Source organism: Uloborus diversus, chromosome 2, assembly GCF_026930045.1.
Source record: "Uloborus diversus isolate 005 chromosome 2, Udiv.v.3.1, whole genome shotgun sequence".
NCBI classification, from domain to species: domain Eukaryota; kingdom Metazoa; phylum Arthropoda; class Arachnida; order Araneae; family Uloboridae; genus Uloborus; species Uloborus diversus.
In genome coordinates this window covers 48537275-48556937 of record NC_072732.1, presented here as the reverse complement: position 1 = coordinate 48556937, position 19663 = coordinate 48537275, and the positions used below count along the sequence as shown (strand labels likewise).

The following is a 19663-nucleotide window of genomic DNA, read 5'->3' as shown; positions in this document are numbered from 1 at the left end:
TATTATTATTATTATCATCATCATTATTACTATTATTATTATTATTACTATTACTATTATTATTATTATTATTACCATTGTTATTATAATATTAATAATAATAATAATTATTATTATTATTACCATTATTATTATTATTACCACTATTATTATTATTATTATTATTATTATTGTTACCACTATTATTATTATTATTATTATTATTATCAAATGGTATTTTACCTATTCTTACTACTTCGTTTTCTAACCGTTTTTATTTTTTGTGTTATCTAGTTTGAAAAATGTTATTTATATGCACTAATTAGCAGTAACCTGCAACTATTTTAATGCCACATTTTTGGGTTTATTGATTACTCAGCTAAAAAACCAAAAGTTGGTATGAAATAATTCCTATAAATTTGCTTTAAGGATTCAATGTTTTTGCTTAAAAGTATACAAATACAACGGGCACTTATTTCTTTGTATAAGTTAATTTGAAAATTATAAATATTCAACAGTTTTTTTTTTTTTTTTTGTAATTATTATAAACAATTTAAAAAATCATTAAAAAATGTCGTCTTTTAGAGCATCATCATCATCAAAACATCAATGATTTTTGGTCAATGTATCAATAATATCGATGTTCTGCTCCTATAGCAGATGCTTTCTTGAATTTCTCAACTTAACGTGCAATTAAAGTGACGTAAAATGATACAAATCCAATAATTACCTAAGCCTCAACCATTTCGCTTAAGTTTACGTAATTTATTTCCAAAACTATAATTTTAGGAATTTTCCAGCCATAGTCCAAAGAATTCTATTCAATAACTACATCTTCGTCTGCTCTTTCAAAATTTCTATCATCGGAACGGATCTCTTCCGAAACAAATACGACACTGGTGACAAGATATGACAACACCAAGTCAGAAAACAAACGAGGAATGGCAGGTCTCTCTGGGTGGTCTCCCACCCGATCAGTGCAGTGACCGAAATCACACGAGACTTGAGAAAATGATGGCTTACCAATAGGCGGGTTCGTTGTGGGTGTACCTAAAATCGCAAGGTTTCGGCCGATACTTTGAAGAGATGACCGCCGTTAATGGATGATCTCATCAAGGGTGCGTACAAAAAGTGAACCAATCTCGCTAACTTAGTGGTTTAGTGGGAAAGCAACTCGTGGTTAGATCTAGAGAGATAGCAAATATTTTTTTTTCTTGGCGTGAAAATACTCTTAGACATTTTCTTCAGAGTGGTGAAATATATGAAACAGTGATTAAGTCTATAAAAAACTGACCTTCTGAGTAGAAAATAGAAGATGGCGGGAAAGAAGAGATTATGTACTCAGTGGAACCTCAGAAATCCGGATTGATTGGACTGCAGCCTGTTCGGATGTCTTTTCCTTCATAAGCTCACTTCTTTTGCATTGAAAAAGACGTTCCTTGTAACGCCAAAACGCGTGTCTGCAGCAATGTGCAATTAAACAATGTAATTTCTTATTTTAATTTTTATTATTAGCTCAGCTGTGATCTGAAAGTCTTTGTTTTAAGTTAAAATTAAGGCAATTTTACCATGATAATGCATGAGTGCTTAATACGTTATCTGCACTATAAAATCAGGGATATATCGTTGAAAGTACAGTAGAATCTCGCTTGTCCGGCACTCGTTTAGCTGAATCAAATTTTTAACCTTAAAAAAAAATACGTTCACATAATAATTTTAAATTGTGACAGCAAGAACTTAACTAAAAGTACACTTAACATTCGTTTTTTTCTTCGATGGATAACTGATAAAACGTTTCCGTGCTTTGGATCAATTCTTCGGACAACAATGGACCAATTCTTTGTTAAGAAATGACGTGAAAAATTATTTTGGTATTCTTTAAAGTCTTGTGAACAATTTTATCTGGTGTTGTTACAAAACACGACTTTTTAATCGCAATGAACGTTAAGCAAGCAATTCGCTCGGAATATTACACACACTACCCGCATTTTAGATTATCCCAATTGCGTTTAGTCCTAGTTCGTCCGTAAAAACGAGGCTGTATTGCAATAAAATGTATAGAAAAAAAACTTTTTTGTAAATTCAAAATTTAAAAGCTCTACCAAAATTGTTTTCCAATTTCAATCAAATTGAAAATCAATTTTGGCAGAGCTCTTACAGAAGTTTTCCCAATGAAACATATGGAGTCTTTCGCAGAGCCGAATTTAGCTCCACGCCGCCCCTAGGCAGATCTGAAATCATCTGCCTCCCCCCCCCCCTCTCAAAAGAAAAAAAAAAAAAAGATGCAAAATTTCCGTGTTTAAAAAGAACGCAAAAAAAAAGTGTTCCTGAAATTTAAACTGTCAAGCTTATGACGAAATGATGCCATTTTATATTCAGGGGTGCCCTGATGGGAGGTCGCTGTGACCTCCCAAAAAATTCCTTATTTGGAAAATTTGGAGACAAAACTGCAACATTGAGATTCTTTTTTATTTTTTAAAATTTTTAAAACTGCTTTTTGATTATGCTTAACGTTCCTTCCGATTAGGTGTTATGAATGTATGATATTCGTGCATGCTCGTATTTTATCATTCGACAAATTGAGAACTGTTTTCATCTATGAATCAACGATTTAAATAATTTCCTCTGGGTTATTACGTTCACTCACTTTACGTTTCTTACCACTCCTCATTGCTTGAGGATATTTCACTTGTAAGTTATTACTGGATTACATTCCTAAAAGTCCGCAGATTCTGCTTTTGAAAGCGGCCCCATTTGAAAAATATGTACACTTTTTTAAAACTTTTTGAAGACTCCTTTTTGCTTATCGGTTTTTAACCAAGCATGTTTTCTTCATTTAAAATCGTTCACTCTTTTTCGCTCGTCAATCATTTTCATTTATCTCCCAGACTTAATGCTATTAACAGAAAAGTTTTTAAATATTAATAATGTAGAAGAGAAAATGCACGTCAATCACCCAAGAAACCATTATTGAATAAACTTTACTATGCCACTAAAAATCATAGTCAAACTCCAATCTTGTTGGTGCTTCTGGTCAAACACAATGACACTTGCTTTTCTTCAATCGACGTCGCTTTTCGTCTTCACACTTATTGTTTTACACACATCTGTTATCATGCTTAAAAAATATTTCATTTTCATAAACTGAGTGAAAGAAAACATTATTAAATTACAAAAAAAGGATATCACGATGGAAAATAAAGGAATGCTAGCTTCAAGAGAAATAATTTAAAAAAAAAAAAAAGAAAAAAAAAAAAAACGTGGTTAAAGCAACATTTGCCGCCCCTGAAATTTTTTCCGCCCTAGACTATCGGGAAATTGGGCCCTGTCTTTCTGGAGGGAGACATTTAAAGCAGTCAAAATTTCAAGTTGATAAAAAGATGTTCACCACAAAAATTTTTAGTCGCATCAAAAAATATTTAGGTATGCCGCACAAGGCCTACATTTTACAATTTTCAACAAAAAAATAATAATTTCTACATATTTTTTTTAGTTAGGGATTTAAAAAAAAATAATAATAAGTTGACTAATGTTAAAAATAAAGTTGTACATTATTGCTAAAAAAAAAAAAAAACTTTTGCTCCTATTCAAGCATAAGGATTTTTTTAATTAAAGTTACATTTTTCAGTATGAACAAATTAATTACATTGAGATTAATAAAAAATGCTTCTGATGCTGCTGCTGCTAGTTCTTATGTAAAATAACCTTTTGACTACAAACATAATTACCGCTTTCCCCCCATCACGTACCAGTTTTTGGTAATAGCGCCCCTACTCGTTTTTTTTCCCCCGGTTTTCGAGAATTTCATTGGTATTGTTTTTATTTGAAAGGGAACAAAGCATAAAACAAGCCGTTAATTCCTCTGAAGGGTTAGAGAGATTAGTTTAGAAACATAAACATTTGTAGCAAGGAGAAATAGGGGGCGGGGGTGGGAGATTTCCAAATATAATATTTTTAAAATCTTTAAAATCAATCTTTTTTTACACAATTTTTTTCGATTATTTTTCGATGTAAATCCAAAGTATCGGCGCTTACAAAAAGCCCCGTATCCGAAAATAAGTTCAATCTTCAACATAGAAACTTACATTCACTGATGTAATTTAGATTGAAAATGAAATTAAATGAGCTTATAATATAGCATTAATATGTATTTATGTTTCTGGATCTTGCGTTGGGTTTCCATATTCAATTCTTTTAATAATATGTTTCTAAGAAGTATAAGTAAAAAAAAAACCACACACACACACACAGGTTTGTTAGACAATAACATAAGATGTGGGTGAAAAGTGTATAATGTTTATATCAGAGTGATTCCATGTCAACTGACCTGTTTTCAAACTGTCCCCACTTGATCATCCCCGAAAGGGATGAAATTTTATAGAGGCGTAGAGAGATGTCTTTGAAACTGAAATCTAAGATCTCCAAAATATAGTGTTCCAAAATGGCGGATCAGCTTTGTGAGAAGAATTGCCATGTTGTGGTCAAGATTACAGAAAATTTTATTACACTGGAAGCATGAAATTTTGGGAGCTTAAAGTACATTTGGCTGTTGATTCGTTCTGGTATTTATGTGAGTTTGAGCTCATAAAATTTTGAGTAGCACGCATATAAACTCGTGAAAAAAAAAACGCTCTTTTTATACTGAAATCATCCTTTTTGAGACAGTTTAATTAAGTAATATGATTAAATCTCATGATCTTCTGACATGAGTCTAAAACTACACCACTTAGAGCATAATTACAGCTCTTGCTCAAAGTTGTTGACTCAGGCGTTATAGAGTAATTGACCTAAAACTGTGATTATCAAATTTGAGACCGCATAGTTTAAAAAGTTGATTAGTTGCCATGGGTTTCTAACCTCGACCTTAAATTGCACGACTCGGACTATAACTACAGCTGTGTTTAAAAGTTGTTGACCCGTCGCGATCAAAGTTATTGTCCTCTATAAACTTGGCCATTTTTAAAAATCATCGACTTTGAGACCGTATAACTATTAAAGCCAAGAGAAACGAAAGCTATTTTATAGTTTTCGTAGTACTATATTGTGGTGAGTAGTTAATCATATACTTATATCCGAGGGTTACTCACGGCTTTAGCAGATATCCGGGTCCAAACAAGGCAAAGTTTAAAAAATTGCATTTTCAATTTACCTTTGCCCTCAAAGCCATGATAATCACCAAAATATTTATACTAGAATGTACCTAGTATCAAGTATCCTTATTTAAAAGAACTGGCTTTGTTTACTCACTGCTTTTGAAGCAAAGCAATTATATATTTAGCTCTCTTTTTTCACGACCTTAAACTTTGACCCCGACTCAAGGACAAAGAAATCAGTTTTTTTTTAAAAGAAACTTCACTGTTTCTTATCATAGTACCACTAACACATCCTGAAATTTTAACGAAAATTGAAGCTATCAACTATCAAATGTGTCCAGCTTTAAAAAAAAATGACTCTTAAAAAGCGTAAAATTAATGAGGTACGGATTATACGCTGGCGCAGATTATCTGTACCCTTTTCTCTCAAAACCAACGCATTGAACCCAGGGGCGGATTGGCCCGCCGGATCATCAGCCCGCGGGCCGATGCGCCCTCAAATGCCCTCTGTGCACCTTCGGGTTTTTTTTTTTTTTTTTTTTCGCCCTCAAGTGTGTGCGACTTTGTTTTTTGTCCTTTTTTTTTTTTTTTCGCCCTCAAACCTTAGCACCTTTGATTTTTCGTGCCCTCGAACTTGTCCATCTTCTGTTTTTCTTTCCTTTTGTCTTTTTCTTTTCTTTTCTTTTTTTTTTTTGTTCTCTCCCGTCTCGAACTTTTATTTTTTTTTTAATTTTATTTTATATGTGCCTTTGAACTTGATTGCTTTCGTTTTTTTTTCCCTTATTTATTTGTTCCTTCATTTTATTGTGCCCTCGATCCTGGGCACTTTTTTTTTTTTTCGTTTTGCGCATTTGTGTGAACCTGAGAATCTTCGTTCTTCTTCTTTTTGGTTTTTCTTATGTGCGCTCTCGAGCCTGTGCGCTCGAGGGCGCAAAGCATCCCCCTAAAATATTTTAGAAAATAAATCTATTTTTCTATAGCTTATTGTTATTTGTAGTGTTTATTGATCACCTGTTATAAATATTTAAGTTAGGCATTGATGTTTTAATTTGAGAATGTTGTCCATTGATGGAAACTCGATGGTCCACCTATAGCAACCAATAGCCATGAATGGACCACATGCTAAAATATTTATTTTTAATTTTCATTCTTTATTGTGTATGTTTTATCATGAAAGTGAATATTATTTTTAAAAGAGAAATATACTGAGAAATTGTTAATATAATTAACGTGATATTTGAGTTGGATTTCCTTTCTAAAAAATCAAAAACTGTTATGTAGTTCATTGACGGCAACCTCCCCCTATATAAAAGGCTACTTCTGTTATGTAAGGATGACCGGGGTAAACTTCAAAACTACTGGACCGATTTTAACCATTTTTTCACCACAGATAGCTACATTATCAGGAAGCAACATAAGCTATAATTTATTTCTAAAAAACTTAGTCAAAAAAATTTATGATGGCAAACAGTAAATTTCATGTAATTTTCCTATTAAATGATTAAATATAAAACCCATTGTTACAAAAATTCGTTGCCTTACAACAGCAATATTAATAGTAATTATAATGAAAATTTTGACTCAAGGCTTCTCTGGAGCAAGCATGACATTTATTGCTTTCTTAGGATTTTTATCCTCATCTATATACATAAATGGCTAGTTCTAAGGCCCCTATATATACGAGCCGACGCATCAGCTTAAGATCAGCCTTTTTGGATCGGAGCGCGTGTTTGAGTGGTTGTCTTTTCTGGCGAGTTATCGCGTTGGTGATTGTTCACTGTAAGCAATTATTAGCGGCACGTGAATTGTTTTTAAAATAAAATATTATTTTCTGCAAATTTGGCGTAATCCGAAACTTTGCTGTGGTAACCCAGGCAGTGCATCAATGAAAAATCCGATACAAAATGGCTAAACTTAAGCTGATGCGTCGGCCTGTCTATATAGCGGCTCTATCTACTTCTGTATATAAGGATGTCCGGAGTAGTCTTCAAAACTACTGGACCGATTTCAACATTTTTTCACCATAGATAGCTACATTCTCGGGAAGAAACATAGGCTATAATTTATTCCTACAAAACTTAGTTTTAAAAAGTTATTATGGAAAACAGCAAATTCCATGTGATTTCACCATTAAATGGTTAAATATAAAACCCATTGCTACAAAAATTCGTTGCTTTACAACAGTAATATTATGAGTAATCATATTAAAAATTTTGAATCACGGCTTCTCCGGAGCAAACATAAGTTTAAAGTTATTTAAATATTTGGAAACTCTACTTTTTGCACTCTTTGGGAAACATAGTAGAGACTTTTGTGTGTATATGTGTGTGTGTACTATTTAATTAAATAAAAAAAAAAAAACGCACGTTTTTTTTAATGATCTTTGTTTTTGTTAGTTCATATTTTGGAAATTCTTCCAATTTCTATATGCTCAAATGTCGTGCTTTCGTTCCTAACTGAATACTATTTCGTTCTTTATATTTATTGCTATTTGACTTTTATTGGTAAGGAAGAAGCTCGATTTTTGATCACGTCAAAGTGGGGTGTTTGGAGTTCTTTCCGTTAAAACAGAAAACGAATGAAAGTTGCGATTGTTTCTCACAAATATTTCTGACCCAGACAACGACGGGTATTTTTGCTAGCATTCTAACTAACGCATTACGTAATACTTCCGCTGAGTGTTAGCACTAAATTCAAACACTATTTCAAAAAAAAATGTTTTTTTTTTCATTTTCTCTGTTTTTTATGGTTAAAGGGACGCATCTAAATAATGGACGAAATTCATAAAAGTTTCCGAGGGTTTCAATTGATTAACGTGCTAACATTTCTGCTGCATGCCAGAACCATTTTCAAATTTTCTTTGGAAACACTTTTTTTTTTTTTTGAAAAAAGTCTATTTTTAATGTTCTTTAACTCTTTAAGGTCAAAGAGGTATGGCTAGATATTAAAGAAAATTTGTGAAAATTTTTAAGCGTTTTAACAGATCCATATAGCAACTTTTCCGCGCTATCCAAAAACAGATTTTGAAAAAACGGTTTTCGGCCCACCCTAGTGAGCACCCCTGCAACTGGATATGAAAACTTGGGAAAACACATGAGTCAATAGGGAAGTTTTCGATTTTTCAATTTTATTTTTATATGATAGAGTAACATGTATGAACATCATAGGTGATAAAATTTTTGCGATACGATAAGTAGTTTTTTTTTAATTAATTTTTAAAGTTCAAGCTCTTGTGACGTCAAATGGCATAGGAAGTGACGTCATCCCCTCTTCCGATAGGGGAGAAGCGAAGGTCACGCATTCGACTTCGAAGAAGAAACGTAAAAGGCTTTCTCCTCGCGTTTCTGGAACATTAAACCTCTCATCCTCTCGAAAATATTCGAATATCTCATTGGTGTTACTTGAGGAAGATTATTTAGATTGTGCTTCAACGAATCCGGCCTCCATAGTGTGTTCAAAAGGATTATTGAATTTCTAAAAAATAAAAATATCAGCGCGATCAAAAAGTTCCTAGCGAAAACAAGGGATCTTCGGGGGAAGGCTGCCCATTCGCGCCCTGTGACGTAGGCTCGTGACGTTTCAGAAGCGCGCACTTTTGCGCATGGATTTTTAAAAATTCATTAAAAATCAACCACGGTGTTTTAAAATTCGGCGATGGTGAATTTTTTAGTTTTGAGGGTCAATTAACAATATCCAATAGCCAAAATATGAACTTTTAATAGGTTGCAACTTCCCTATTCTCACAGATAAACATAAAACACGTTACTTCATTTTTTATTTTACATCAAGTTGTGGATCTTATTCTTGAATTTTTGAAAGGAATGAGCTGAAAAATCTACATCCAGAGTGTAAATGTGATCCACTCTCCAAACACTGAAAAAAAAATAGGGATTTTAATTGGAAGTGCTTGGGAAATTTATCTGGGACTTCAAATTAGCACTTTTCCTGATATTCCCCCATAATGCATAAACATACATCAATAGATTGTCGTCATTAGATGACAGCACAACCTATTATATTTCTGCTGCTTTATTTATTTATTTATTTATTTATTTATTTATTTATTTTAATGCACATGATTTTATTTATTTATTTATTTATTTTGAAATTTGCCATTCGAACGTGAGACACTTGCCGACATGATTTTAAAGCAAGAAAAAGAGCTCCAGTGTCATCTATTAGATAAAAGTAAAATAATTTTTGGATGATAGTAGTTGCCCAATCACTTAATTTTAATGTAATACAAAAAACCGTGGGGTGCTGTCGATTTACATTTTTGAACGGACAACAAATGGAAGAAATTCAAGACAACTGATACGAAGCCCCCCACGCTTTTTTGTATTACATTAAAATTAAGTGATTGGTCAATTACTATCATCCAAAGATTATTTTTTACTTTTTAGTTAATTTTGCTACGAAAGCGTGTTTTTTTAGTTTTTTAAACTGTTATTTTACTTTCTTCTTTTTTAGTTTAACTTGTTTTACGAAAAAATATTCATTTCAACATTGTTCAAAATCTTTTATATTCATGAAATTTGCCCAAAAAAAGCAACTAAAGGTCTCGGGTGGCATTCGAAACTTGGTCTCTTGAACTCCAAAAAGAGCAACTGTACCCCTTAAAGTGTAATAGCCGAGCTCTAAAAACATTCAACTTCGCTGATAAATTGCCCGTAGAGTAACTTTCTAATCCAGCTAATCCATCTCAGTCATCGATGTATGTGTGCGGAAATCATATCTACATTGCTTTGAAAATTTGAGATGCATTTCAATAGAAGTTTTGTTCAACAATGGTCTAATCAGCAATGAATTTCCAATTGAAGGCTCACCTAAATTTTGGTATGAAATTAGTTAAAAACAATTATATTTCATGTTCTAATTACCTTGGAACATTGGAACAAATTTTGTCTGATGTAGAAAAATTAAAGGTTTTTGTAGATATTTTTAAATAATTTTTGCGAGCATTTTTTAATGTTTTTTTTTTTCCTTTTTCGCATTGTTGGATTTATGCCAAAATTGATTAAAATTGGAGGAAACTAACAATTAAAAGAGTTAATTAATTAATTTGATTATAGAATATTGCATTGTCATCGGGTCTGAGGTCGCGTGCCAAATTTCAAAAGAATCCGATCGCGGGAAGTGAGCGAAATTTGAGCTGCAAGATTCCGTCACAAGATACATACATACATACATACAGGTGAAACTAATAAAAGCGGGTTAAAAAAATTTAGGGATTTTAATTGGAAGTGCTTGGGAAATATATCTGCGACTTTAAATTAGCACTTTTCCTGATATTCCCCCATAATGCATAAAAATACATCAATAGATTGTCGTCATTAGATGACAGCACAACCTATTATATTTCTGCTGTTTTTTTTTCAATGTAGTTATTTATTTTTTTAATGCACAGGAGTTTTATTTATTTATTTTGAAATTTTCCATTCGAACGTGAGACGCTTGCTGACATGATTTTAAAGCAATAAAAAGAGCTCCAGCTGCAATGCCATCTCTTAGATAAAAGTAGAGCCACAAAATTTTGTCATGGATTGTATGTACGACGAAGTTTACTATGTGAAAAAAAAAGATTTTCGGTATTTTAATTGGAAGTGCTCGGAAAATTCATCTGGGACTTTTACTTTAGAATGTCGTCGTGAGATGGCAGCACTACCTATTATTTGGAGCTTGAAATCTTGAAATCGAATCTTTTCAAAGATTGGGGATTTCATTCTAATTATTTAATTGAAATTTTATTCATCTCTTAGAAGAAATTAGTTTCAAGGTTTCATTCAAAAAACTCCATTTTTTTCATTCAAATTAATTTTTGACAACCAGCACCTTACATGTTTTGCATCTTTTCAAAAAACTATTTATAGAAACTAACAATAAATCTCTTTTATCAGCTATTTTATAGCTTTAGTCAAAGCCAAAAAGAAAATAAAAGTAAAATAAATGTTTGAATAAATTCACGAAATAAGTTGCTAGTTGCCTTGTCCAAAACTTTTTCTGAAGAGGTGGGTGGGGGTGGGAGGCGTATATGTTACGAACATATTTTGCAGGTATATTAGATAAAGGGGTGTGCACAGAAATTTTGGGATCCGTCACAAATGAATTTTATGGGCCGCCCTCCATATTGTTTAACCCTATACTTCACCTTTTATTTAAAAAAACATTGGGCTCCCTTTAGACTCGTTGGGCCCGGACCAACGGTGTCCTAGTCGAGAAAGCATTTTCTTGTTACGAATCGCCAAAAAGGTTAGTCAGTTATCCAATACCACAACAAACCCTACATTTAAATCGGGCAAAGAAAATGACTTCCAATTGGAGCAAATGGCTGTCAACAATATTTAGTACTGAGAAAAAATGGAACTTGGATGGACCCGATGAATAAAAATTTTACTGGCATATGATTTAAGACAAGAATTTTTTTTTTTTTTTTTTTTTTGTAGACAGCTAATGTGAAGGATAAAGTAATGAATTTTATATGATTTGGAATTCAATAGACAAGCATTTTTGGCATGAACTCCGATGACTATCAGCAAATATTAGAGGGCCATTTTATTTTGATGCAGGATTAGCTGGGATTACCACTCTGCGTATTTCAGAGAGAAAGCACCTACTCATGTGCCTAACACAACAAATATGTAGTATCAATGTCATGAACTGCCTATCGCTTAGTCCAGACAAAAATTCAATGAAAAATGTGTGGGAACATCTAGCAAGAAAATTATATGAAAATGGAAACTAATATCTTTCGACCAAAGACCTTAAAGGAGCAATAGACCAAGCATGAAATCAAAATTAGACCCTCCCCCCCCCATAGGTAATGCAAAACTTGATACTTGTGATGGAAAAACATGTGTTTGAAGTAATTAAGGGAAATAGAATCACTAGGTTATATTAACTATGTAACAGTGTTTCTCAATCTTAAATATATAATGAAATCAAAAAGCAAAATGCGCTCGTACAGGAGAACAAGGGAGGCAAACGCCTCTCACTTCCAAAAGTAAAGGATTGGTGCTCCCCCCCCCCCCCCAACTTCTCAGGGTAAAAAATTAGCGATTGATAGAAAAGTGTTTTTTTACCGAGTGGATTGATTTTTTTCACAGAAATAAAGACTAAAACGCACAAATACATGGACTTTTCTTATGTTAGTTGATAGGAATGCAACTTTAAATTGGAAGTTTACTGTTTCCATCCAACCTGATTTTTGAGACCACGTTCCATACTATTAGAGGTATTTTAATCAGTAAAGTAACACTAACATCTAAAATATAGCCTATTTTTACAAAAAAAAAAAATCAGCTTCAGGGGTGCCGCCCCCTAACACTCATCACTTCTCACTCCCCAATTTTTGGCGCACCACTTGACTATGCTAAAAAGTGTCAAAATTATGGGATACCCTATTTTCTGTTTTTCTAAATAAATTGAACAAGTGTTCATTTCAATAAACAATTCTTACTTTGTACTTAGGGCAAAAACAGAAAAATGTTTCAAAGAATATATCCAATATCAAGGGATCGGGGGTAGCTAGGTTTTCTATAAAACTAGATTGTCCCAATCAAATAAAAGAATAGCAAAGATTTTTATCAAGTAAAACATACTACCAGGTTGGCAAAATTGGGCTGCTATATTTGCAATTTATTGCTTTTTTTTTCTTTTTTAAGTTTATCAGAAAATGAAAACAAAATTGAAGGAGAATATTATCTTAAAATTAATTATTTTGTAAATTTGATAAAAAAAAACTGACTTTACTGACTAAATTCTGCAAAAACTGACTTATACTGACTAATTTTTAAAATACTGACTTTAATTGACCAGTTTTATACTTTGCAATATGCAAATGTGCTTACCCTATTTTTTATCTATAACATGAAACAGTTGATTAATCCAGAAAAATAGTTAAAATCTCAAAAGAACATATTGCAGAAATTATAATACAATATATTCATCGCAAGAACCAAAATGGAGAATAGCAAATTTGCTGCGCCTTGTATGCTCAGTCCATCACTTTCAAAAGTAAAGGTGCCTTGCCCCTCAGTTTTCAAAATGATCGATTAAAAATGGTTTTTTTATTCAGTAGCGGCAATTTCTTCCCCCTCACTTTTAATGATTGATTTATTGATTATATTTTCCAATTTAAAAACTAAAACTAGAAATTATTTTAAAAAAAGCAGAAATGTCAAAATTTTCAGAACATAATTATTTGTTTTACTTTGTATATCTGTTTACGAAACATTATTTAGCAAAAGCGATAACTTTTTAGTTTATGTATTCACTGCTTAGATTTTAGTAAATCAATTGTTTTGCTTAAACACACCATAACTGATTAACAAAATTATTACCAAGTGTTTGGTAACGCCTCAAAACACTTTGGGACAAACAATCCACCACGTCTTAGTGTTTCTTTGGGAAAAGTTATTGTTTACAAAATTCATCAAATCTTAAGAAAAACTTGAAATAAGCTGGTAGACTTGCATCAATTTCCACTTATCTGCTTCAATATTCTCAAAACCAGCAGTAACAAAATGTTTTCTTCTTTTTTTTTTTTTTTTTTTTCATTTTTTGCTGCCACTGAAAGACCCATGGCTTTTAGTTGTCTCAATTCCAAGCAAATGGACTTGTATCATATTTCATTATAATGGAACTTGGATTGGAAGGGGAAAATCTACAATGTCTATCCATCCCAATTTTTGAGGTCATATTCGACATTTTTGGGAGGTCATGGAATCAGCAATACAAAAGTGATGACCAGCAACAGGCTCTGGGCCCAGCTAGACTGGTCCTAGTCAATTTACAATCCCCAGTGAAGATCAATGGCCCTCTTAAAACTATCTATTCCTTTGCTCATTACTACCTTTTCCTGTAAGCTGTTCCAAGGTTCCACTACCCTGCTAAAATAATAATTTTTCATAATATCCATGTTAGCGCCTGAGATTTAAATAGCTTAAAACAATGACCCCTTGTCCTATTTTCAGTGCTAAACTTCAGCTCCGTAACATCTTTCATTTTAATAAATTTAAACAACTGAATCATGTCCCCTCGGTCTCTTCTTTGCTCAAGACTGTACATTTTTAGCCTTCTAAGCCTGGAATCATAGTCTAAATGAGAAAGTCCGTTTATTGGCCTTGTAGCCCGCCTTTGAAACCTTTCCAATGCATTAACATCTTTCTTAAGATAAGGAGACCAAAACTGAACAGCATACTCCAAATGAGGTTTTACCAAACTTCTATATAAGGGCAGAAGAACTTCTTTAGATTTGTTTGAAATAGATCTATTGATAAACCCAAGCATTTTATTAACTTTGTTACTAGCTATGCTGCAGTGTTGGCTAAACTTTAAATCCCGACTTATTAAGACGCCCAGATTAGTAACTTTTTCTGCCTGACTAATGACTGAACCTTCAAATAATAACTTGTACTTATTTCCATGCCCTAAATGTAGCACTTGACATTTCCCAACATTAACAGCCATACCCTATTTGTCAGCCTACTCCGTAATATGATCTAGATCCTCTTGCAGCTGATTTGCTTGTTCTTCAGTTTCTACACACACTGCCCATAACTTTGACATCATCAGCAAAACAATTCATGTTCCCAGAAATATTTTTATGAATATCGTTCATAAAAACAATGAACAAAACAGACCCTAACACTGATCCTTGAGGAACCCCGCTTAAAACCTCACTCCAATTAGAATAATTTCCCCTTACAACTGCCCTTTGTTTCTTTCCGGTCAGCCAGTTTTTTACTCAAATGAAAGTTTTCCCTCCTATTCCTATATCAGCTAATTTGCTAAGTAGAACAACATGCGGTACCTTATCGAAAGTTTTTTGAAAATCAATGTACACAACATCCACAGGCTTCTTATTGTCCAAAGCCATGGTAACTTTGTCATAGAAATGTAATAAATTAGTTGCACAAGATTTACCTTTCCTGAAACCATACTGAAAACTAGTCAATTGATTATTAGTCTCTAAAAAATTTACTATCTTAATTTTTATCAATGTTTCAAAAATTTTGCAAACCACCGTAGACTCACAGATCTATAGTTTCCCGCACTCCTTTTAGACCCTTTCTTGAAGAGCAGTGTAATGTTAGATAGTTTCCAGTCCTCTGGCGCTGTCCCCGAGTTATAAGAAGCATTGAAAATATTTACAATTACATCTGCTAATTCCTCTGCACATTCAACTAAAATTTTTGGATAAATATTATCTGGTCCCAGAGCCTTAGTCTCTTTAATTTTTTTCAAACGAAGTAAAATGTCATCCCTTGAAAATACAAAGTCCTCAAGCTGCACTATAGCTTGTGTCTTGTTAGTGTCAACTGTTGAGATACAGTTATCGTTAAAAACCCTCAAAAAGGTTATTAAGAACATTAGCAATATCACTATCTTTCTGAATTAAAATTCCGTGCTCATCAACCAGTGGCCTAATATGATTATTTCGAACTTTCCCTGAATTAGCATATGCAAAAAACCTCTTGGGATTCCTGTTTATGTTATCTACCAGTCTTTGCTCGAACTCTCTTTTCTAAATCCGTACCAAATACTTAAATTTACGCCTTGCCTTACAATATGGGAGACTATCTGCACTGTGACCAGTTTCTCTAAACCTATGAAAAGCGGCTTGCTTGTAATTTAGAGTGTCTTTAGTTTCCCTGGAGAACCACATTGGCCAAATTTTAGTGTTGACACCCTTTCTCCTTAAAGGAAACATGATCCCCAACCATTTTCGCTAGATTTTCCTTAAGCTGTGCCCACTGAAGATTCACATCGCTACTGTCCAATCCGGAAGCAAAAACTGCTTTGAAAGTAATGTTAAAAACCTTTAAAAAAAATTAAAAAAAATTTACAGAAAAAAAAAGAGCTTCAGAGTCCCCCTCCCCCTTTCTTTTGACCCCACACTTTTTGGGTGCAACAGCTACTTTATGTGCACAGTTATGCATCCAATAATTTCTCTTGTTGCGCAGAGGATAATATTTTTCCAGGCTTTGCGCACTAAAATTTTTTTTTCATTATTCCTTTTTTGAATGGTTTATCACGATCAGATCACCACACAAAGAGATGTTGTTTAAGTTAAATAAAAGAAAACTTTTGTTTTTAGGATGATTTATTCAAATACATATTTACATAATTTAACCAAGCAAATCATTTGCTGATAATTTATCTCATTACTAACAAACCATTCATTTCTTTTATTGCAGAGAGAACATTTATGAAGGAACTGCTATTTACAAATCAATATTATGAGAGAAATATGTTTCAATGTTTAAAAGTACAATTGAGAGGGAAAACATTTAACTTGGAATACTTTGACCTCTATTCTATTTAAAAAAAACATCTAACTTAAATTAATTCAATATACAAATAAAAGTAAATTAAAATACTTTGTGGCTAAAACGTCACAACAATATCAATGACATAAAATGTAATGTGATGCAATTCTTGATTCTGTCCCTGATATTTACAAATATTTATGCTCATGCCATTTTAAATGTCATGTAACACACACAAACACAAAATAAATAAAAAATAAAATAATAACAATAACAATAAAAATCATAATACAAGTTTTATGAATGAGAAACATAATCCACTTTCACAATAAAAGTTCGTATTTCCATAGGGCTCAAAACTACTCGTAAATGATCCTCTTCGCCATCACTTGTAATAATGGTACCTCCTTCAGTTTCTAAAACTAAAAGAATCTTATTAATTGTTAGAAAATTTATCATTAGTGTGGATAGAAATGTTCAGAAACTAACATTTCTTAATATAAGCACAATAAACCAATTTTATTTCGAAATTGAAAAGAAAAAAAAATATTCATTAACAAAAACAGTACAATTATTAAGGGAAATGGAGCAATAAGGGTTAATTTTGCACAACTTCAAATTTTGTAATATATTTAGTTCAAACTAGATGGCGCAGTGCTGCACTCTCCCAGCATAGTTATGGAATAAGATTCCTGCTCTTTTATTTTTCAGAAAAAAAAGTTGTTAATATTGTACGCAGCTAATTCAATAATCCTGTTTAGCGGCAAGTTTTGAAGTTGCTGAAATTGGTCTTCCTACATTATTATGTTTTTACTTTTTTTTATTACTATCATTCAAACTGGTGCTAGAGACAGACTAGTATAAACTTCTGAACTAAATTTGAAGTTTGCAAATGTGAAAATTTCAGATTTGAACCTAATTTAAGGAACAAAAATTTTGATTAGGAATCCTGAACACATGCAAGGTTAGTTGTTAACACAAGACAGCTGAAACAAAATGCTATTCATTATTTTTGTACTTCTAATGAGGACAATTTCTTTCATTAGTATAAAGTCTGAGGTTTTCCCAGCCAGTATCAATATTCATATAGCATTGTAGTCTGTGGTTCCTCCAGGGTGTTTCTATCTGACATTTTGGTAGACAGGTGCGCTTTTACAGAACACAATACTTTGTTTTTTGAAGTTGTGCTCTGAAAAATCTTGAGATATGTCAGACAAAACATCAGTCAGGTGCATCCTGGATGAACCACAGCCTACAAGTCACAGAAGTAAACGCATTGAGCATTTTTAATTTTTTTATACACTATAAACATCTCCATATATATGTAGCTGCTAATATTTTCACTAAAAATTCCTTTTTACACTACAATTAGCATTATAAGGAGAAAATTTGAAGCAGATTTAAATTACCATTATTTGCTTCACTAACAGTAGCATCAGGTTGATCAGATTCATAGTCACGTTCTGTTTCGTCTGACTGAATTGGCCACTCCATTCTATCTACCTCATACAAATATTTATTTGCTGCAAGAGTAGTTTCTTGGTAATAAATTATTCTAAAAGGTCTAAACATATTCTGAAAGAAAAAAAGAAAGTTTGTTACATTAAAGGTTAAAGTTCTATTAAAGTAAACGTAGTAACAATATATAGGCAGTAGTTTCACATGAGTAGATCCTTGTCGTGAGCAAGCTGTTGATCAAAACTCTTTTAACTACTCATAACTTCAATGTTATATACAATATTTTTCATTTATTATACACATGATATTGTATTTATTTCAGCAACTGTAAACATCTAAAAACAAATGTGCAATGAGGTAAGAACCAAAAATATCAGTGATAAGGTAGAGTACCATTTTTGCTTATTTAGGCTATATTGCTTTAATACCCCCCCCCCCAAAAAAAAGCTATAGCATTTCATGCTACAATCTCTGTGTAGAGATTGCGCTTTGAAACAGTTCAGCATACTGCTCCTTGGGATTCATCCCAAGGCACAAAAGTTAAATGCTTTTAAAATAATTTGGATATACAGTTGGACATCCATGCATCCAAGTAGCAAATTCATGGAGAAAAATTGATGTATAGAAATTGCCCACGATACATAGAAGCAGTTTTAATTTTAATTCAAAAGCATTCTAACGAAATCAAATATTTTTATATGAAATTCTCTTTTCTAACTTATATGCGAACCATATTATATGAAAGTTAATAATTATAAAATGTGAACTAAAGAGAAAAATGTATTGAGAACTAGAAACTTAAGCTAAACATTTTTTAGGGGACAGGTTACAACCGAAATTTGGAAAGCACTTACAGAAACTTATAAATTCCTGAACGAAACAACCACATGTTTGTCCATTCCCAATCCTACTTAACTTGCAGGGTCAGTGGTGCACACAGAAATTTTTAATGAGGGAGGGGGGAGCACCTATACATCAAAAAGCAACACTGGCAAAGGTGAGATGAAGCACCAGACGGGATCTTTTGCACATATTCCGCAGGATTGCTTAACACAGTGTAAACCAGTTTAAGTTTCTTATTGTTTTCTTTTTTAAAATGTTGTTTCAATTGTAAATCTAAGTTTAACCTTCTAAGTTACAAGTTAGGATATATGAAATATGTTCAAGGATGTAATACTTTCTTCCATAGGGTGGTAACCTAAAATGTTTTTCGTATTGAAGAGCTCGTACTTTAAGGTTTAAGAAGAATAAAAATTATTCCCTTTTTGGCTTCTTTTGGCACTGAACATGACTAAGCACTTTTCCATTACTTCATTAAATCATGTAAGTCTTCTTATCACTTTTTAAATCTCAACAAGGTATAAATAGACACCCATCAGGAAAGTAAAATAGGAAGATATCTTAATTCTCGGGACATTAGCTATTTTAAAGAACTCATGCAACAGATAGGATTTTATGTAACACAAAAATGTTGATACAGAGGAAATATTCATGAATATCAAATAACAAAATATGTGATACAGGTATGTCAGTCGGAGTTTCCATTAACCACATAGACTCATTTGTTGTTCTTCATTACATCACTTCCATGTTATTTATGCTTATGTAGGTTTCTGGTAATCAGGCCCGGCTCCTGGGGTAGGCGACCGAGGCAGCAGCCTAGGGCGGATTTTAGGGGCAGTAAATTTCAAAATTGAAACATTTTTTTAAGCATGAATATCTATTTTGGCGCAATAAGATTCACTGCTTCAATGTTAAAAAAATAATTTAGAATGTGTACCAGTGCTTGGATACGCGATACATAGTTCAGAATTTAACTAGAAATTCAATTTCATTTTAGAGGTGGCAAGTTGCGTGATTTAA

The 19663-nt window shown here is 32.6% G+C and overlaps 1 protein-coding gene across 1 annotated transcript in view; it reads right to left on the bottom strand.

The window, feature by feature from the left end:
• Positions 1 to 16402: 16402 nt before the first annotated feature.
• LOC129217022 (lysosomal alpha-mannosidase-like) overlaps positions 16403 to 19663 on the bottom strand; it is a 48288-nt gene continuing 45027 nt past the window's right edge. The window contains exons 22-23 of the mRNA XM_054851254.1: positions 17752 to 17917; positions 16403 to 16764 (exon numbers count right to left, since the gene is read on the bottom strand). Coding sequence (XP_054707229.1) covers positions 16640 to 16764; positions 17752 to 17917 — 291 coding nt within the window. The 3' untranslated portion in view covers positions 16403 to 16639. The remainder of the gene's footprint in view (positions 16765 to 17751; positions 17918 to 19663) is intronic.